This window comes from Dipodomys ordii, unplaced genomic scaffold (assembly GCF_000151885.1).
Source record: "Dipodomys ordii isolate 6190 unplaced genomic scaffold, Dord_2.0 Scaffold43, whole genome shotgun sequence".
NCBI lineage: Eukaryota > Metazoa > Chordata > Mammalia > Rodentia > Heteromyidae > Dipodomys > Dipodomys ordii.
The window spans coordinates 7,865,184-7,887,139 of NW_012267259.1; the positions used below are offsets into that span (position 1 = coordinate 7,865,184).

Consider the following 21,956-nt stretch of genomic DNA (forward strand, 5'->3'; position numbering starts at 1 on the left):
CTTTCTTTCTTTCTTTCTTTCTTTCTTTCTTTCTTTCTTTCTTTCTTTCTTTCTTTCTTTCTTTCCTTCCAGTACTAGAGCTTAAATTCATGACCTTTCGTCTCCTTGGTTGGTGTCCTACCACTTGAGCTAAACCTCCAGTTCTCATTTTTGCTGGTTAATTGGAGATAAGGATCTCTCAGATTTGTCCACCTGGACTTTTTCAAACCTGGGTCCTCAGATCTCAGCTTCCTGAGTCACTAGGATAACAGGCATAAGCCGCTAGCATCCAGCTAAAATTTCTGATTGTGATAACTATTAGCTAAAACATATATGGGGTGGGAGTAAACACGTGTACGTAGGTTCTTATTCTGATAAAATACCTACTGAAGCATTTAGGGAAGAGGAACACTGGGCTTGTAAATTTATTCTCCAATGGTTCAAAAGATACAAACCTGTATATAAAGGATATTGACAAAGAAAAAACGTGGCAATCGTTAACAAAGAAGGGTTCTTTCTACCATCCTTACAACTTTTCTGTGAGTGTGAAATCATTTCCAGTTACTTATGGAAAAGTATTTCAACACAGGACAGGATTATCCTCTCTATTTAATGGCCTGTTGTCAAGAGGTATGACTGACACCTAAGCACTGAATTCTCCACCCCCCCCCCCATCCCTTGGGTACCACTGTGAGCTTCCACAGCTACCTTGGGTTATTCTAGAGTAAGTAAGTAGGCTTTGAGAATGGTCCATCCACTCATTACCCGCTTTCTCTTGGTGCTGAGAAATTAAACGAAGAGCAAAGCAACATGGAATGCAAGGATTCAGAGACTGGGTCTAAAGACCTACCAATGATAGACATCCGCTTCCTGTCACTGTTGAAATCTAAGATGGCCAAAACACTGTAGGTCCTTTCTGTGCCCAGCTCGCTGATGGTGATGGTGTTCTGCGTCCTGGCAAGGAAGGCAAAGCCAAAGTTCCTGGCAGCGTTGACTAGGGCTCCTTCGTCGGGAGAGGCCGCCTGGTAGTTGATCTGACCTGCCAAGAGAAGCAGGAGAGAAATCCCAGCACAGCTGTGAAGCGGGGCTGAGGCCATCCCTGAGATCCGAGCCAAGGATCCTCTGCAGAGACCAGTGTACCGCCCAGAAAACAAAGATTTGGCCAAAATAAAAAAATGCCTTAAACTTGAGATGTTTATGTTGGATGGTAAACAGCAAATAGAAACTGAAAATTAAACAGCTGGCCAAGCCAGGTGCTGTGGAACACATTCATAATCCTAGCTTCAAGGATATGTTTACTGAGCTGTTTAATGATAGATACAGTAATACTTCAAGAATTTTTGTTGTTGTTGGTCTTGTTGGTCATGGGGGCTTGAACTTAGAGTCTGGGTCCTATACTTGAGCTTTTTTGTTCAAAGTTGTCACTCTACCACTTTGAGCCACAGATCGACTTCCAGTGTTTTGGTGGCTCATTGGAAATAAGAGTCTCATGGACTCTCCTGCCCGGGCTGGCTTTGAACCACAACCCTTAGATCTCAGCTAGGATCATAGTCATGAGCCACCAGCACCCAGCTTCAATAAAAATTAAAAAGAAATCCTTGGTCTACTCAAGACTATCTATTTCCTGCTTAATTATTCTGCCTCAAAACAGAAGTCTTTCCATAGCCAGTGACTTTTATATTAAAGGTCATTCAACTGTCATACTCGCATGAGCAGGAGGTAGGCCATGGACGTATGACAATTTTTCCTATGGAAAACTACCAGTAAGAGCAGAACGTTCCAGGGTGAAAAGCGCTAGGTAGAATTACACTTTCCCTTTTTTTCATTAATAATAAGATACTTCATTCTCATTAAGTCAGTCTTGTTGACTTTTGCTTTTATCTTTATCACTGTGTTACCCAGGCTGGTCTCATACTCCTAGATCCAACCTATCCTCCTTCAGCCTCCAGAGTGAGCCAGTGTTAATTACACATGACACTGCAAGCTATTTGTTCATCCAGAAAGTCATGCACCAGAAATTATAAACTTACTTGCTAAATCTAGCCATTCTACAAACATACACACAGAAGGCAAACTGTTTACCCAGAGCTAAGCAAGCAGCAGCGAGAACAAAGTATCTCTATACAACTTTAGCTGGCTCAGTCTGTGATCTTTCACATAATATTGACACCAAACATATTTCCAACAACAAAAAAGGAACAAATAACAAAAGCTGGTGAGGTATCCACACATGAGACAGTTCTATGAGAGCCAGCACCTGGATAATTTTATCATCACAGGAAAAGGAAAATCCTCCCATTGTGCTTTGGTAATATAACACAAACTTGCAGGCTTAGAGGAAAAGGGAAGAACTGTCTAGATTTGTTCAAACTTCATCTTAGGTTATCAGGAAGAAACTTGGACCATAATAATCCTCTGCAGGAAACTGTATGCATTGTACTTTTACCTTTCTTTAGAGACTAATCTGTGGATTATGAAAGCAAAGCAAACAAAAATGATGCTTAGCCAGGCACCTAGCTTCCTGTGCAGCTCAGGTTACAATCATGAGCCACTGGCACCTAGTCCCACATGTCCAATCTTTTATGCGTATTCCTTCTCTTGAGATTTCATCTGTGTGTGTGTGTGTGTGTGTGTGTGTGTGTGTGTGTGCGTGTGCGCCTGTCCTGGGGCTTGAACTTAGGGCCTGGATACTGTCCTTGAGCTTTTATACTCAGGGCTAGTACTCTACCTCCACTTCTGGCTTTTTGGTGGCTAATGGGAGATAAGAATCTCATGGACTTTCCTGCCTGGGCTGGCTTTGAACTGTGATCCTCAGATCTCTGTTTAATATGAAATATCAAGGGGGCTTATAAAGAGGGATTTGGATACGATGCAGTGACTGAAGTAAAATTTAGAAAATAGATCAATGATGTGAAAATGGGCTGTGCTTCATTAAAGGTACATTGAAAGAATTACCTCCCATCATTCTTTCTACACTATGCATACATACATCATATATAATTTGTTGTGTCAGTGATAAAAATGAATCATTTTTATTGTTATTGGACAAGCTTGCTGTACCAAGCTGGCACACATTGGAGTTAAGAATTCTATAAAGTCATAATCTTACTTCTGAAACTGAAAATGCTTTGTACATCTACAGAAAAATAAAGACATTTTTATTTTTATTTTTTTATTTTTATTTTTTTGGGGGTCCGGTCGTGGGGCCTGAACTCTGGGCCTGGGCGCTGTCCCTCAGCTCTTCAGCTCAAGGCTAGCGCTCTACCACTTGAACCACAGTGCCACTTCCGGCTTTTTTCTTTTTGCTTATGTGGTGCTGAGGAATCGAACCCAGGGCCTCAGGAATGCAAGGCAAGCACTCTACCACTGAGCCATCTTCCCAGCCCCAATAAAGACATTTTTAAAAGAATTCTGTAAAGGAATGTGAACTCTAGCTGTGCCTATTCATATAAAAACTCCCATTAATTATCATCCTTGGAAGGAAAAAGACATCTTAAGAAGGCCCAGGCTTTTTTTTTTTTTTTTTTGGCTGATATTATCTGAATCTGGAAATAAAAGCAAATCTCTAAAATCATTATGTAGGAAGCGTTGTTCAAGATTAAAGTCCACATGTGATAAAGATAAGGCTTGATTTTATATACCCAATAAACATTAACAATGTGGCAGAGATATTTTGATTCTTCTATCATAATTCAAGAGCCAATGATATGTTTTAAAGATAAAATTTCATTTCTAACATGAAAAACACATGCACAGTTATAACTGAATCACCTGTAAACTTACAGAAAAAAAGAAGTTTGTTTTAGGCTGGGAATGTAGCTCAGTGGCAGAGCACTGGCTGATTATAACCAAGGCTTTGATTTCAATTGGAAGGAAGGAAGGGAAGAAGGGAGGAAGGAAGGGAAGGAGGAAGGGAGGGAGGGAAGAGGGGAAGGAAGATGGTGAAGGAGGGAGAGAGAGGAGAAGGAAAGAAGGGACTAATTTCATGATTTATTTCAAATAGGGTCTATAGTAGATTCTCATAATTATTCATTGCTTGAACAAATATGAGACAGACTTTTCATAAGAACAACTTGATAAGCATTTGAATCATTAAGTGTGAGTCACCTGCAAACTAAAAACTGACCTCCAGTATGTGAGAGGCCAGAGAAATACTCACCATCAGCTCTTTCCACCATGACAGTGTGGCAGACTGCAAGCAAGAAGAAGAACTGCCGGACTTCTGGCTCTTTCCCTGACTGAATTTGCTCAATAAGATAATGGTCGTGAAATGCTAGCTTCCCATCAGCAAATGTATTCCAGCTAAAATCAACTTGCTGGAAGAAATGGAAAAGGGAAAGACAATACATTAAAAAATAATTTTAGATTAAAACAAATAAACTCTTCTTTGAAGCCAAGGTTGTTTTTTGTTTTGTTTTTGTGCTAGACCTGGGGCCTGAACTCAGAGCTCAAGATTAGTGTCCTGCTCCCTTGAGCCACAGCTCCATTTCCAGATTTTTTTTTCTTTTACTTTATTGGTGATAAGAGTCTCACAGACTTTCCAGCCTAGGCTGGCTCCAAACTGTGATCCTCAAATCTCAGCCTTCTAAGCAGCTAAGATTAAAGGCGTGAGCCACTGGCACTTGGCTAAAGCCAAGTTTTTGAATTATGTAAAATTCACCTAGAGTCTTGAGCACATTGTAGCATATTAGGAAGTTGATACCCATTTTAAGATTAAAAGAACCATGTTGGAGGTCGAGTTGTGTCCTGCTAACAGATCCAGGGAAGCTCTAACAGGTACCAATGGATTTGATCTTATTTGGAAACACAGGCTTTGTAGATGCAATCAAGTTCATATGCAATCATATTGGGATAAAATGGATGGCTGGAAAGAACCACACATAGACACCTAGGAAAAACATTTGAGGACAGAGGCAGAGATTTTGGTTTTGTTTCTACAAGCCTGGGGCTCCCCAAAACTGCTACAAATGATTAGATCTCAGAAAAGATCCTCCCCTAAGAGCTTTTAGTAACAATACAACTTTTTTCCCTTTTTTTGGTGCCAATCCTGAGACATGAACTTAGGGACTAAGTGCTGTCCATGTGCAATTTTGATCAAAGCTAGTACTGTGCCACTTGAGCCACAGAGCCACTTTTGGTTTTCTGGTAGTTAATTGGAGATAAAAGAGTCTCACAGACTTTCCTTGGAGGTAAGAGTTTCAAAGACTTTCTTGCCCAGGCTGGCTTCGAACTATGATCCTCAGGTCTCAGCCTCCTGAATAGCTAGGATTGCAGGCGTGAGCCACTCATGCCCCATAGAATATAGCACTTAACGCTTTGGCCTCCACAACTGTAAGAATAAATTCTTGTTGCTTTAGGCCACACAGTTTGGAGGAAATTTATCCATACAGCTTTAGAAAACACATCTCCAATCACTCCTTAATTTGCAGAACTCACCTCTATCTTGCTATGATTATGTTGAGAAACATCTCGATGATCTCCTGAGAAACAAACAGGACAAAACAAGTTGAGTATCCATGGCATTCACAGACTCTGCCTGCCCAGTTTGTGTCTATGGCAAAAGTGGTGATTTAGATGTCATGAACTATTTTTAGATATGGTTTTCACATTTTCCAATAGGTGGAAAAAAGTGAAAAATTGCTAATACTTGATAGAGGCCATATAGGGCCTGCAAGGACAAAATACCTATGATCTAGCTTTTCACAGAACAAGTTTGCCACCCCAGTCTAGGTGTTTTGTTTTTTATTTTTGTCAGTCTTGGGGCTTGAACTCTGGGCCTGGGCCCTGTCCCTGAGCTCTTCAGCTCAAGGCTAGCACTCTATTTGAGCCACAGCACCACTTCCAGTTTTCTGGTGGTTAATTGGAGATAGCTACTACTCTACTTTGTCTTTAGGAATCATTCTACTTTGACTACTCTAAATGTAATCACATGACACTGACCTTTTTGTGAGTGAGTGAGTGCGTGCGTGGGAGAGAGAGAGAGAGAGAGAGAGAGAGAGAGAGACAGAGAGATTGGCTTATATCACTCAGCACAATGCCCTGAGGATTTGTCCATATCAAAGCACAGATACAATTTTCTTCTTTTATAAGGCCAAATAGTTCCTACTGTCTGTGTATAGCACATTTTACTTATCTGTTCATTCATGGATTGGCACTTTGGTTCTTTCTTTCTTTTGGCTATTGTAAGTAATGCTGTGGTGAAACTGGGTGCACAAATCTCTCTGGGTCTTGGTTCCCAACTCCTTTCAGTATGATATATACTTAGAAGTGGAATTGCTGATCACATGGCAATTGAGTTTTGTGTAAGTACTAGGGTTTGAACGCAGAACCTGGGCACATCCCTTAGCTTTTTCCACTCAAGGCTGGCCCTCTCCCACTTAAGCCACACCTCTACTTTTGGCATTCTACTAGATAATAGAAGACAACAGTCTCTTAGAATTCTCTTCCCAGGATGGCTTCTAGACTTGATTCTCAGTTCTCAGCATCCTGAGTAGATGGGATTATAGATGTGAACTATGGGACCCGGAGGGCAATTGCTTTTGGCTTTTTAAGGATCTGTTTCTGACTGTTGACCTCTGCCATACAGGTTTTCCTAACAGTGCCCAGGATGCTCTTTGGCAGTGGACTAGAGATGCCCATATCCACATGACTGCACAAAGCAAGGGCACCAGCAACTTCAGCAAGGCAGGCTGTGTTCCAGGCAGTACACAAGGAATGAAGCTTCCATTATGATTCAATAGTCAACCATCCCTTCTATTTCAGACCCAAACTACATCTGAATCTTGTCATCGAGGGTGTAGTTCTGAACTTGACCTCTGATTTTTCTCTTTTCCTCTCAATGCCCTCCTACTCACCATAGATTTGTCCATTGATGCAGCATTTTTTGAAGGTCATGATATTTTGTGTGAGTGTCCCCGTCTTATCCGAGAAGACGTAATGGATTTGCCCGAGCTGCTCATTCAGCGTGGTGGTCCTGGCCTTTGCAGGTGTGTCCTTCTCAGAGTAGTACATCTGCAGATCCCAGTTAATGAAGTGACTCTGTCCTAGACGAATCACCTCCACGCTGGTAAGAGAGATTTCTTTCATGGCATATGAGTGGCAAGTAGTCCTTTTTACCCTTACTTTTCTTTTAAGAACTATTGGGGTTTGAACTCAGGACCTCGCACATGTTGAGCCACACCCCCAATCATGATTTGCTTATTGTGATTATTCATCTTGCCTGTCAGTTTGATCCAATGAAGGGATGCATAGGCAATTATTGTTAAAGCACACCTCTAGATCTGTGATGGCATTGTTTTTTTTTTTTTGGTCATGGGTCTTGAACTCAGGACGTGGGTACTAACCCTGAGCATTTTTGCTCAAGTAGAGCCAGAGCTCTACTCCCAGTTTTCCATGGTCATCTGGAAATAAGTATCTCATGAACTTTTCTTCCCAGGCTGGCTTTGAACTGCTAGCCTCAGATCTCAGCCTCCTGAGTAGCTAGGATTACTGGTGTGAGCCACTACCACCCCAGCTGGTGATGACATTTTTGAGGGATTAGATCCAGATCGTTCTGATCTAATCAATGGACTAATCTCTTGATAGATTTATAGTAGGATAGCATTGGTGGTGAAAGGTAGGAAACAGGACTAGTTGGAAAACAAAGGTCACAGGGACCTGTTTTTGAGCACTAAATCTTGCCCTGGCCCCTTCCTATATCCTCCCTCTCTCATTCCTGTCCCTTCCTTGAAACACTCTCTACTTCCTGTCCACCATGAGATAGCGGTCTCTTCCTCCCCTACATACCCTGCCACAAGGTTGTTCTGCTTCACCACAACACAGAAGCACAGAGCCAAGTGCCAACAGGCCAAACTGTCTGAAACTGTGAGCCAAAGCGGATCTTTGCTTTTTGAAGCTGTATATTTCAAATAAGTAACCCCATTTATCCACTGCTTTGGTCTGAACATTTTTAGTGTTCCTCCAAACTCCATATGTTGAGACATAATCTCCAATTCAACTGCAGTGAGGAAGTGGTTTGTTCCTAGAGCAAGGCTTTGGTGAATGAGACTGATGTCTATAAAAGGGGACGAGGGGAGCTTGTTTTCCCCTTGTGCCATGTGATGGCATCGCAGAAAAGATGCCATCACAGACGCTGAGGGGGTCCTCACCAGACACCCAACAGGCTATCCCTGGCTCCTGGACTTCCTTCAGAAGTATAACAATAAATTTCTGTTGTTCATATGTTAGTCAGCCTAAGGTGTTTTGTTCTAGTAACCTGAATAAATGAAGACATCCTCAAGGAGATAAGCCATGTTATGGGCCATGTGTATAGCCTCTGGGTTCTCTTGATCCAAAGTACCACTCCCCAGCTTCAAGGTCAAGCTGATTTCAGGTCACTTGTGTTCTGTCACAGCATCTTCTGAGTGTGATTCCCCCATCCTTCTAAGCATGTCAGTCCATGGCCATGGAACTCTGGAACACAGAGTCTGGGGAGCAGTGACATAATGACACTGCAGACAGCACCCCAGAGGCAACATCCTTATTCTTTCTTCCTTCCTCGTCACATCCAGACAACTGAGATGGGCTAGTTCACCTTTGCCACTAGCTGTAGGGTCATGAGGGTGAGTGGCCAATGAGTGACAGACCTCTGTGTGTTCTCGAACAGGATTGAGTCTTTCATGCACAGAACTCCTATATTGTGTTCCCATACTGTGAAAAAGTGTATTTATTTTCTATTTTCTTACAAGTTATAGATGTTCAAATGAAGACAATCTAAAAGGGTCATTTCACTTTTTTTTTAAAGTTATAGATGTTCAAAAGAAGACAATCTAAAAGGGTCATTTCACTTTTTTTTTTTTTTTGTCTGTCGTGGGGCTTGAACTCTGGGCCTGGGTGCTGTCCCTCAGCTCTTCAGCTCAAGGTGAGCACTCAGCGCCACTTCCGGTTTTCTGGTGGTTTATTGGAGATAGGAGTCTCACGGTCTTTCCTGCCCGGGCTGGCTTTGAACTGCGATCCTCAGATCTCAGCCTCCTGAGTAGCTAGGATTACAGGCGTGAGCCACCAGCGCCCGGCTTCATTTCACTTTTAAAACCAAGGAATTATGTAGGTTTTGGGGGGTGAGGTATGATAGTAAGATTGAGGCAGGATCTTTTTATATAGTCCAAACTGTCCTCATATTTATAATCCTCTTGCCTTAGCCTCCAAGTGCCTGGCTAACACACAGCTACTATCTCAGGTATGAAGAAGCTATTCACATACCCAGCAATTGGAAAAAGGTCTTTATTTCACCGAAGGGAGCTTCACACTCCATTGGTCCTACTGGGTACCAATCACCATTTTAGGTATGGAAGATACAACAACAAATGAAGCACCTGGAATTCTTGCCCTTAAATAGGTTACATTCTGGCCATGGTAGGCAAATAAAACACCCAGGAAACCTATACTTTTATTAGGTTCTGAGTGTTCTCTGCAGAAAATCAAAGCAGGGGAAGCAGAGAGGGAGGCCAACAGGGAAGAGAAGTGATGGGCTAAATAGGGTGATCCAGGAGGGCCCAGGATAACAAGGTGACATCTCCATGAGGTCTGAAGGAAATAAAAAAACGAGCAGCATGGAGCTATCTAGAGAAGACTGTTCTAGGCAGAGATAGGAGAAGGTATAAAGGTCTGGTGGTAGGAGGAACATAAAAGGGCCTGGGGTGGCAGGATCCCAGGGAGATGGGCTGAGGAAAAGTTGGAGCCCTAGACTCCCCTAGGCCTCCGTGGTGATTCTGTGGCCACGATTTTATTCTGGATGAGACAGAAAGCTGCTTTGGAGAGGAAGACAAATTAGGAGATTCTGTTTGGAAAAACTTGATCTGACATCTGCTTTGGAAAGATCTTTATTTCTCAAAGAAATAAAGGAATCGCATTCATCTAGTAATATCACTTTTTAAATCCTCAAATGACATAAAGGATACTATGTATTTTATTTTATTTTTTTGGGGTCCAGTCATGGGGCCTGAACTCTGGGCTTGGGCGCTGTCCGGCAGCTCTGCAGCTCAAGGCTAGCGCTCTACCACTGAGCCACCTTCCCAGCCCATATACTATGTATTTTATAGCACACATTGAAAGCTTGGCACAGAATCTGTGCAGTACATATGTGCGCTCCCTTCACAGGGGTGTCAGTTTTTATTCAAGTGGCCAGAGGACCCATGGCGGCCCCAGGGCCTTCCTTCGCAGGAGGAAAGCAACAGTAATTACATGTAATAAAATTAAAAACAAAACAAATGCCCACGTAATAAAATTAACATAAAACACATGCTGCTAATTACAGGTCTGCATGTGAGATCCCAGGTACCACAGGGCTATGATTTATTGAAACCAAGAACTCACTCTGGCTGCTGGGTATATTCCAAGGCACAGTTCCCCCCTCTCCTCGCCCTATACCCCCAAAAGCTCTGAAATCCAATTGGACAGTAGCAGTGAACTTTGATATAAAAGAAAGAAAAAGGAGAAAATGAAGAAATATCATCAAACAAAGCTATTGATACTTGTTAGTACTTTTTTCTCCTTCCTTCCTTCCTTTTCTTCCTCCCTCCCTTCCTTCCTTTCTTCCTCCCTCCCCTCCTTCCTCCCTTCCTTCCTTCCTTTTCTTCCTTCCTTTTCTTCCTCCCTCTCTCCTACCCTCCCTCTCTCTTTTTCTTTCTTTCCTTCCTTCCTATCTTTCTTTTTTCCTTCCTTCCTTCCTTCCTTCCTTCCTTCCTTCCTTCCTTCCTTCCTTCCTTCCTTTCTTTCTTCCTTTCTTCCTTTTTTTTTTTTTGGTGCCAGTCCTGAGGTTTGAACTCAGGGCCTGAGAACTGTCCCTGAGCTTTTGCTCAAGGTGAACACTCGACCATTTGAGCCATAGCTCCACTTCTTGTTTCTTTGTTAGTTAAATGGAGATAGGAGTCTCAGAGACTTTTCTCCCCAGGCTGTCTTCAAACTATGATCCTCAGATCTCAGCATCTTAAGTAGCTAGGATCATAGGCATGAGCCACTATGTCAACTTTGTTGTGACTACTTTGTTGTGCTACTGAGAAGAGAAACAACATTTTGAGAGGTTGAAGCAAAGCAAGGACCTTCTTTCTCACCAAAGGGTAGTGGCAGGAAGGTGGGTACTTTGATTGCCAGCTTGGGTGTGACAGACAGTAATAAGGAAGGCTTTGATAAGGACAGGAGGATGGGGATCATCAAAAAGGGATGTAAGTTTTTCCATGACATGTAAAATTTTCCCCTTCTCCCAGGCTCTTTTTGAAGCTTGGGCTTTGGAATCCACTAAGAAAAAAATCACACCAACGGAATAACTTTTGCCTTTGACCTTGGCATATCAGTGACTTTATCTTCAAAGAGGATAAGATAGGCAGTGCCTAGCACCGAGAGATTCTCAGACGCTCATTTCCTTTCTCTATCTTACCCTCAGTTCTGAAGCACAAGTTACTTTCTTGTTTCCTTTTGACCTTTGGAACAATGATCACTCACATGAAGTTGTGGAAAGAGACTATAGTCTCGCCCGAAGACCAGACACCCAGGGGAGGACAGTCGTTACCTGACATAGAGAGAGATGGGCACCATGGTGTTCAGCACAATGATGTAGCCCCAGAAATTCAGGAATCCCCGGTAGGAAGGCGTGGCATTTTCTCCATCATAGAGGTACCAAGAATAATTGCCAACTTGTGCTTCCCAGTAAGCATGGCCGATGGCAAGGCCAGCAGAAAGCAGGATGAGGACAACAAAAATCTAGAAGGCAGAAAACATTGAAACAGGTGAATTTCCACCCCATGCATTTCATAGATGCTCATGAACTTTATGCAGTACTTCCATGTTTGTGATTTAGTAGACTATTATATATATATATATATATATATATATATATATATATATATATATATATATATATATATATAAAACAGGAATATGTGTGCCAGGGATGAGTGGCTCATTCCTATAATCCCAGCTACCTAGGAGGTTGAGATATGAAGATCCTGGTTTGAAGTCAGCCTGGACAGAAATATCCCCTCCCTGAGACTCTTATTGCCAATTAACCAGCAAAAAGCTAGAAGTGAAGGTATGGATCAAGTGGTAGAGTGCTAGCCCTGAGTGAAAAAAGCTAAGGGAATGTCTAAGGCCCTAATTTCATGCCTCATTACTGGCACAATAAAATAAAACAAAGCAAAACAGTACTACAAGAATGCTTTAGGAGTCTATTTGTTATGATTGATTGGTTTATAGTACATGTATAAAGCAAAGTTTTATTCCCCAAATTATCTTTCAAAAGAGAAGGTGCTGTCATATCCCCTTCAATTACTTTTGGTTTGAACAATACCAGAAGATATTCTACCCTGCCTGAAACAGTTTCAGACAATGCTGAATTGGGATTCTTACAGAAAATATTGCATGGAAATATTTTACGTCTTTGTTTTGATTTTTGAGACAGGGTCTTGTTACATAGCTCAAGCTGGCTTCAAACTCTCCATCTTTCTACCTTAGGCCCCAGAAGCCTGAGATTACAGGCTTGGATTAAAAAAAATTTTTTTAGAGCACAGAAATGTCATCCATATTTGCATAATTATTCCTGAAGCTACAATGTCATAAGGATGAGATGGTACAGTAAACAAGACTACTTAAGAAGCAAGACCAAGCTGGGCGCTGGTGGCTCACGCCTGTAATCCTAGCTACTCAGGAGGCTGAGATCTGAGGATCATGGTTCAAAGCCAGCCCGGGCAGGAAAATCTGTGAGACTCTTATTTCCAATAAACCGCCAGGAAACCGGAAGTGGCACTGTGGCTCAAGTGGTAGAGCATTCACCTTGAGCTGAAGAGCTAAGGGACAGTGCTCAGGCCCAGAGCTTAAGCCCCAGGGTGGAAAGAAAGAAAGAAAGAAAGAAAGAAAGAAAGAAAGAAAGAAAGAAAGAAAGAAAGAAAGAAAGAAAGAAAGAAAGAAAGAAAGAAAGAAATTAAAGAAAGAGAGGAAGAAAGAGAGAAGAAAGAGAGGAAGGAAGGAAGGAAGGAAGGAAGGAAGGAAGGAAGGAAGGAAGGAAGGAAGGAGCAAGACCAAAAGAACTATGTTGTGAAATAGATGAACATATATTTATGGGGCACATTCAAAAGTCAACTGTCCTACTGTTTTTGAGTATTTGGAGTAGGAATGAAATTTCTGGGACCTATTACATTTCTGGACACTGATTCTGAAAGTTCTATGTCTCAAAGCAAGTTGGCATGGAGAAGATGAGCCCTTTATAAATGTTCTACACAAGACCATGACCTTGACTATGACCTTGACCATGGCCAGGAACATGACCAGGCCAACTAAAGATGAAGATGCTAAGTTCCAGCAAAATTTTCATGAAATCTGAGAGCAGGGGAAAAAGGAGCTGTTTCTTAAATGATTATATTACTCGAAGAGTTCTAAGTCCCTAAGAATTTACATAATCAAACTGAACTAAATATCTGTAACCTAAGGATGTTGGAGAACTGCTTAATATTTGGGAGTCACCTGTGTGCAGAAAAGACGTAACATGGAAGACCTGAGACTCCTCTCCTCAGAAGGTCTGCTTGTCAGGTTGGCCTTTGGCTGGCAATTGGATGCTTCAGTTTGGGGAGAGCTTCCTGGGTTTTTATTTCTTATCTGATATGAATGGCCCACTGAACTTAAATGTGTAAACAACATTATGTATGCTAACCACCTGCATTCCTTTAGGAAGTCTTAGAATGTTGGTGTCTGCCGGGCAGGTGGTACCAACATAACCAGTGCTAGGTAAGAGACTCTAATGAGCTTTTCTGGAAGACACACACATGGTCACAAGTCACTGCTGGGGGTGGGGTGGGGGAATTGGCTTGTAGGTGACTCCTTTGGGAAAGAACTCTTAGAGGCCTCTGTCTGATTTCTTCTGGACTTTGCCCTGTGCCTGGTATTTTTCTGATCTCGCTTTGTGTCCTTTTGCTGTAATAAGTCATCACTATGAGCACAGCTATGTGCCAAATTCTGTGAGTTCTTCTTATACAGCATCAAACTTAGACATGGTCTTGAGGCCCTTCTATATACCTTCTTTTTAGCCTTGTCTTGTGTTTGGAATATATGAAGTTATATTGTGTATGCTACACACCAAACAAGAAGAAGCAGGAGAAGGAAATGTAGTTGAAGTTTGCATTTATGAAAAATATAATTACAGGAAACAAATCTACCTTATCCTTTGTTTGGGATCCTCAACCTGTTAAATAATAATGCCCTGATTTTTTTTTCCAGTGCTGGAGCCTGAACTCAAGGCCTGGGCATGCTCCTTTAGCATTTTTGCTCAAGGCTGATACTCTACCACTGGAGCCATGCTTCCTCTTTGGCTTTTCACTGACTAATTGGAGATGGGAGTCTCACAGGCTTTTCTGCTAGGCTGGCTGCAAACTGTAATCCTCAGATCTCAGCCTCCTGAGTACAGATGTGAGCCACTGGTACCTGGCTTTCTCTAATTTTTAACCAGTTGTACTCTAGACACCAAAGTACTTGGGACAGATAGTCCACATGTGTAATTTTCCTCTCACAGGGGTCTGTCCTACTAGAAGAATAGCATTTCTGAGCTCCTAGGCCTGGAGCACCCAAATATTGTTCTCCTCATCTAAAGACGTCAGATTTCTTTGCACTAGGAAACCATAAGAAAATTAGAGCAGATGGCAGCAGTCTAACCCCTCATCTACTAAAATGGAACATAAATACCGTGTACACCATGTAGTTCATCAAGTAATCGATTTTAGTTCTTTTAAATCTGGTTTTTCCACTGTTCTTCATTATCTTAGTGTCAGCACCTAAAAACAGAAAATCCAAAGTGATTCAACTGTTCAGTTCTTCCATGGTGGCACAAAACTTGCCACAGGCCAAACAGAATTGATGGGTATGGTTATGTATCAATACAACTTTACATACAAAGAAAATCATGGTGATCAATAGTTGGGGAAATCAATTAGTAAGTATATGAATAAAATTACTCTTGGCTTTGATGGAAAAAGACCAAAAAATTCCACAATTTTTTCTTTTAAATAAGTGCTCACAGAAGATCAATTTCCCTAGAAAGTCTCAAAAATACCTGCAAAAATGACCAAGCCATGACAAATGTCAGTGTTCCTAATCACACAGCCTCGCAGCAAAATTTTATCAGCATCCAAGGGAAAACTTCTGTTTCTCCAAAACAATGTTCCCGTAAACTTATCCAGCCGGTTGTTGGGTTCTTCACATTCAATAAAACCTTTTAGGAAACACAGGATTTAAGAATTTAGATTTTTTTTCTGCTTTTAACCAACAACTAAAGTAATCAAGTAAGTAAAATGTAAAAAGTCAGACATATTTTGGACAAACCATCAAATGTCGCCAAGTTATCTTCTCTTTGGAGGTACTGGTCTGTGATTTCCAGTGCCATTTTGAACTTCAAATTGGTTTCTCTAAAGGGAGGGGTGGGTGGAAGAGAATTAAATGAGCACATGTTAGAGCTACAAGAACATGAATGAAATGAAGAAAGTCACATTGGGAAAACCTGAAAGTGAAAGCTAACATTAGTTTCTTCTATTACTATTGCTGATATTTTTTCAACACTAGGATTTTCACTCAGCATCTCAACTTGCTGAGCAGTCTACTGCTGATTCTTGGATCTAACTTTGATTTTCTGTTTGTTTTGTTGTTGTTGTTGTTGCTTCTAGCTTCCACCCCTAGCAGGTGTCTAGAATACAATCTACCTATTTTAGGCTTCCCTTGCAGCTAGGATATAGGCATGGGCTCCCGTGCTCAGCTTCTCCTTATTGAGATGGAGTCTCATGGATATTTTTGGTCTGGAACCTTGATCCTTCTAATTTCAGTCTCCAAGTAGCCAGGATTCCAGGTAGGAGTCAGAGGTACCCACATCACCTAGTTTTAAATCCTGTTCACATGTAACTTTTTGGATTTTTTTTTTGGTATAACTTGGGTTTGAACTCTGGGTCGTGCCCTTGTCTACCACTCCAGCCATGCCTCATAGCCCCCTTGTATTTTTCAGATCTGTCATTTTATTCCTGGGCACTGTCCCACTCCTTCCTCCCAAGTAACTGGGAGTGCAGGCATGCAATACCATGCCCGGCTTTTTGTTTTGTGTTTTACTGTGTGCATTCATTGTATGAAGGGGGTTTTACTCTGGTATTTCAGATGTGCATCGACTGTGTTTTTCCCTGAATAACCCTCTAATCGTTTCTCTTTCTCCAGCTTTTTTTGTGTTGCTGTTTTTTGGAGATAGAATCATGATAATTCTTTTATCTGGATCTTCCTTGAACCATAATCCTCCCATCTCTGCCTCCTGAGCAGCTAAAATTAGAGGCACACACTATTACATCTGGCTGGCTCTCATCACAGAATTTTAGCTTGGAAGAGGTTTTGTTTTGTTTTTTCCCTAGAGTAAAATTCCAGACCCGGGAACTGCTGGCTTCCAAATCATTTGCTATTGTGACAGTCAGGAGAAAAGTGCCACATTCTTTTCCCTCATTAAACCAGCCTGTGTTCCAAACCACTGTTTAGAAAGAAAGAAAAAAGTAGTGTCTAATATTTCACCACTCTAAGATAACTCTATGCAACAAACTGAGCTTCTTCAGAGGGTAATGGGTCACATGTTGATGACAGACGGTTTGATTCAGGAATGAGGAGAGGGGTCTGCACCAATCCCAGTGAAAGGGAAGGATCTCTGTGTGTATGCAGCAGTTGGAGACAGGGGAGGGGGCAAGGCCACCTTCGGGCATGCTCTCTGGGGTCAAGGCCGCCTTGGTGCCCCTAGGACTCCATTAGAATTTTTTATCTATTAGGAAGCTGACTGATCATGATCAACTCCACTGTTTTGTTTTGTTTTGTTTTTTTCTGTCAGGGTATATTAGGATTTCATCTTCATTAATCTACACCTTTGTAGACTGTCTCACTGGTAAGGTTAACAGCTCTTTGATGTCCAGATTGAGTTGTCACTTGACTATAGAGAAGGAGAGGTCAGCTGCTCAGTCATGCAAATTCAGCCCTTCATGAAGTAGTGGATGAATCCCTGGGGAACCAGGGGCAAAGGTCCCAGCTGTCATTCCATGGGTGACCTTGGGCAGACTGCTTCAACTTCTTGGGTCTCAGTTTCCTCACAGTAATGCACAAGTAGTAATAGTGTTCATCTCACAGGGCTGTTAAATGGGCTAAAACTGTCACCCTGGTAAGCACTCATTAATCCTATTGAAAATTGGTCAAAAATAGAACTATTCTCTTTTAAGTTGTAGAAGAATAGCCAAAACCAACAAAGGAAGAATTCATAATTGTCTAGTGCCAAAGACTTAAAGAAAAAACCTACTCTTTTCTCTGAAATAGTAATATGGACAGTCATGCTTAGTGTCCTGGTCACAGCTCAGCAATGCTTTATTTGTGTGTGTGCCAGTCTTAGAACTTGAACTCACCACTTCAAGCTCTCATTTAACCTTTTGACTGACAGCTGGTGCTGTTCCACTTGAGCCATACTACCATCTCTGGTTTTCTGGTCAATTGAAGATAAGAGTCACATGGATTTGTCTGCTGGGGCTGGCCTCCAATCTCAGCCCTCAGATCTCAGCTCCATGAGTAGCTAGGATTATAGGAGTGAGCCACCAGTACAGCCATGTGGAGATAGAGGTCACTCCATGTGGGGTTGGTGGACCTCTAGCAAGCGGCAGAGGCAAGGCCAGACCTCAGGCTTTCCTGCCTGACATGCGCAAATCCTGAGGCAATGAATATGCCCCCAAGGACAGCTTTGAAAAAAGTCATCTTCAATGCACTCACCCATCTAGTTCGGCTGTCTCCACATAGCACAGGCTGTTAGGTTCAGAGCTGGATAGCAGCAAGATGTCAGCCTGTTCAAAGCAAAAGACACAGGTGACACAGTAACCCCAGGGTCGAGGGAGTGAGGCTTGGGGTTGTAGGAAACAGGAATGAGGGGAGCAGGACAGTTCACTTACTGGGATAAAATCGTTTTTTTTCAGACGGATGACATCACCGACTTGAATGTCTTTCCATTTGGTAACTTTGAACCTAAGGGTTAAAAATAATGATAGTTTTTTTTTTGTTTGTTTCAAGCAAGGGAATTATTATCAATGAACAATAATGAGCAATTATTAGTATCCATGTCTGGAGATTGAGTTCAGAGATTCTGGAAAATGCACAAATCTTGGGGACAAGTTTGCTAGAAGTTGTCCTTTAAATGCTGGACCCATATTCCATGGTCATGAGGATGTAATCATTCTAAGAGGCAATGGTGATGTGAAGACTTCAGTGTCAGGAAATATTCCTGAGGGCCAGTATCGAGAAAGAGAAATCACTCTGCTGAGGAACTGAGAAAGATAGCATGACATCCAGCAAAGCCTTAAAGGAAACTGCCAGATGAGCTGATAGCACAAGGTCCAGAGGTGCTGGTAACACAAAGTCCAGTTGGCAATGGCATATCATCCAGTTGGTATACTGCCTGGAGATCATGAAGGTGATCCAGTGTCTTGTATAAGTTAAGAGACTCTTAGGAATTACAAAGTGAATACACTCGCAGACTTCGACCACCTAATAGAGAACACTCATTATGTTCTCTAAGCCCATCCATTCAAGACATCGTTGTAGCTCCACAACACATGGAAGGACACAACGTACCTGCCATCCTTAATGACTTCACATAACCTGTTGTTGATTTCCTTGTCCATTTTGTGTCGAGTCTTTGAAAGAAAGACGAGAAAACTCATTTTAACCAACTCAATACATAGTGCATTAATACCAGATTATAATAAGCTCAGAGCAGTGATAGAAATTGTATGAGACATTCTTACCACATCGTCCACCAGGTCTTTGATGGCAGTGATGCCCAGCACCAGAAGTAGGGGAAAAAGTGTGGTGTACCATGCCAGGGTGGAGATTTGAGGAATTGCCTAAACAAAAGGAAAAGGTCTTACAGATGTACCCATGAAGGTGTATCTAAGATTGCCAATGCTAAGCTTTCCAATACCAATTTCTTCCACCATACAACTGCAGAGCATATAGGAAATGGCATGTAAGTATCTAGTCAGCCTCTTCCTGGCTCCATTCTCTTCTTGGTTCCACTCTATACCTCTTGGAACACAGCCAGGAGTTAGTCATCTTACTGTGACCAACTGGACACCAAGGAAGTTTTGTCACATTCTACCTAAAAGAGAACTGCTCTGAATGTTTTGTGAAAATCATAATTAACGGAAAGGGATGTAGGAAGACCTGATCCTTAACTTTAAGGCATGGCAGATCGTCTGCACACAGTAGGTTGCTCAGCCAGTGTTTCCTGGGGGCGGGGGTGGAGGTGAGGGAAGGGTTGTCCCATGTTGTAGGCAAAGATGGCAGCACTTGAAGAAGGTCATGGACTAGGCAAGGAAAGAGCTGGCCTGGAGGATGCTTTCTCTCCATCAAGGCAGATTTCCAACCTGGCTCCTGTAGCTTATTGAGGCCAGTAATCTGATAAGAGCAGTAACCTGATAAGATCTGAATATCAAGGTTTAAAGGCAGCATGAGAGGTATAGTCTTAGATTATCTTGTCTCCAGTTTATCAGTGAAAAGCCTGACGTGGAGCTGTGGCTCAGGTGACTAGAGTATGAGCCTTGAACAACAACAACAAAAAAAAACAAGTGAGAGCAAGCACGCTTCCCAGTTTGAATGAACAGCAATTAAGAGGACTGGGAGGTAAATTTAACAAAGATCTCTTGTAATCATCTTGTAAATCATCGGGCCACATCACTTAGGGTTCTATGAAGTTAAGCTCCTGGATGCAGCCCGGTTAGTCCCATACAAAATGGTTTTGAGACTTTCAGCAAGTTACTTTACCTTACTGTAGGCCTCTTCTCTGCAAAATGAGGTTATGCTGGCACTTAACTCTGGGAGATACAGGGATTAAGTGTGCATTATACAAGAAAATGCAAGGAAAGAGCTTAAGTCAATTACTTCATCTTGATGTGCATACTGCCCCATAAGAGAAGGCAATTGGAGAACACAGAAGGTGGATCGTTTCCCAAACTTTGTGAATAAGGTGGTCTCTCCTCGTTTCTTACAGAAGGAAGCCAAGTGTCCCCCAGAAGCACCTTATAACTCCCAGTGTGCAACTCTGCACACAGCTGTTGGAATATCTGTCACCAGACAGCAGTACCACATTTTATTTATTTATTTGATTTTTTATTTATTTGTCGGTCATGGGGCTTTAACTCTGGGCCTGGGCGCTGTCCTTCAGCTCTTCAGCTCAAGGTTAGCACTCTACCACTTGAGCCACAGCATCACTTCCAGTTTTCTGAGTGGTTTATTGGAGATAAGAGTCTCACAGACTTTTCCTTCCCCAGGCTGGCTTTGAACCTCAATCCTCAGATCTTGGCCTCCTGAGTAGCTAGGATTACAGGCATGAACCACCATCACTGGCCAATACTACATTTTAAAACTAAGTCTGAAGGCCTTGTGTTCCAAATCTGCTGAGCATCCACTTCCCTCTAGCATCCCTTCTTCTCTTTTCTCTCCTCTCACTCCATGCCTTCTCCATCCCCCTCTCCTGTGAGACACACAAGCTACCATTTTATCACCTTACTCAGCAGGACTGCTTTTCAAATCCAACCTTTGATGTAAAGAATCTGATAAAGTAGATGTTATGTAATTTATATGTCAGATGCCAAAGATCTGCTCTGAGCACTAATTGAAGTGCATAGAGTCTCTTTGATTATAGCAACTATCCTAACACACTTGAAAAGTGCATACAGTCACTTTGATTATAGTAACTATTCTAACACAGATGAAAAGTCTTGCTTTCCAGCTAAGTGAATTCTTTACCATAATAACAAGAAAAATCAGCAAAGAGGAGGTCTATTCTAATGCAAAGCTACATAACAGAAAATAACATGAGATCTATGACCAAAATATTAATGTCAGTAATATTCTTGGGGAAATTATATTTATTTAATAAAAATAAAGATAGATTTGCTTTGAGGATTCAAATAATTTTATAAAGCGAAGATTTTAGTTTTATTCACTTCAGGGATATCGTTTGGAACATATAATTATGGAATCAAGTTTTGAAAAACAGAATTAATGTAGTATTGTTTTCCCTTTTCTTGTTCAAATACTGACTGAGCTGATTCTGTAGATAAGTTACTGATCTCCTCTGCAGAAATTCTTGATTTTAAACTAATTAAGAATAATTTCTAGCTGGGCACCGATGGCTCTCGCCTATAATCCTAACTACTCAGGAGGCTGAGATCTGAGGATCGAGGTTCAAAGCCAGCCTGGGCAGGAAAGTCTGTGAGACTCTTATCTCCAATAAACCACTAGAAAACTGAAAGTGGCACTGTGGCTCAAGTGATAGAGCACTCACTTTGAGCTAAAGAGCGCAGGGACAGTGCCCAGGCCTAGAGTTCAAGCCCTACGACCAATAAAAAAAATTTAAAAAATTAAACAAAATAATAATTTCTTTTTCTTTCTTTTTTTTAAGAAACCACTTTCAAGCTGGGTGTCAGTGGCTCATGCTTATAATCTCAGCTAAGATATGAAGCCAGCCTGGGAAGGAAAGTCCATGAAACTGTTACCAACAATTAACTACCAAAAAATTTAGAAGTAGAGCTATGGCTCAACTGGCAAAGAAGCTCAGGGACAAGACCCAGGTCCTGAGTTCAAGCCCTAGGACTGGCACACAAACAAGAAAAAAAAACATTTCCAAGACTGTCCACATCATGTGACCACAACTTCAATGGTATTGACATATCATAACTCCCAGAAGATTTCAGATATCATTACCTGTAAGGTAAGTAGAACCAGGAAATAGAAATTGGCTGCTCTCTTAAACTGCTCAAGTAAATTCATGGGTAGAAAGGTAAATGTGTTGTATTTGTATGTTTTAATTGCATTACTCTGTTGGAAAAAATAAGAAAAGCATTGTAAGTGATGCCAAACATCAAGTTTATATACTTGCAAAAATCACCATATTCTACAATTAACCCAGGGTT

The 21,956-nt window shown here is 41.7% G+C and overlaps 1 protein-coding gene across 1 annotated transcript in view; it reads right to left on the bottom strand.

Annotated features, from left to right (window-relative positions):
• The window catches only part of Atp8b1 (ATPase, aminophospholipid transporter, class I, type 8B, member 1), a 104,896-nt gene that overhangs the window by 22,102 nt on the left and 60,838 nt on the right, over positions 1-21,956 (bottom strand). The window contains exons 4-16 of the mRNA XM_013019029.1: positions 21,748-21,861; positions 18,786-18,884; positions 18,613-18,674; positions 17,934-18,006; positions 17,758-17,828; positions 15,316-15,398; positions 15,047-15,205; positions 14,680-14,768; positions 11,522-11,712; positions 6,834-7,042; positions 5,416-5,459; positions 4,139-4,295; positions 830-1,018 (exon numbers count right to left, since the gene is read on the bottom strand). Coding sequence (XP_012874483.1) covers positions 830-1,018; positions 4,139-4,295; positions 5,416-5,459; positions 6,834-7,042; positions 11,522-11,712; positions 14,680-14,768; positions 15,047-15,205; positions 15,316-15,398; positions 17,758-17,828; positions 17,934-18,006; positions 18,613-18,674; positions 18,786-18,884; positions 21,748-21,861 — 1,540 coding nt within the window. The remainder of the gene's footprint in view (positions 1-829; positions 1,019-4,138; positions 4,296-5,415; positions 5,460-6,833; positions 7,043-11,521; positions 11,713-14,679; positions 14,769-15,046; positions 15,206-15,315; positions 15,399-17,757; positions 17,829-17,933; positions 18,007-18,612; positions 18,675-18,785; positions 18,885-21,747; positions 21,862-21,956) is intronic.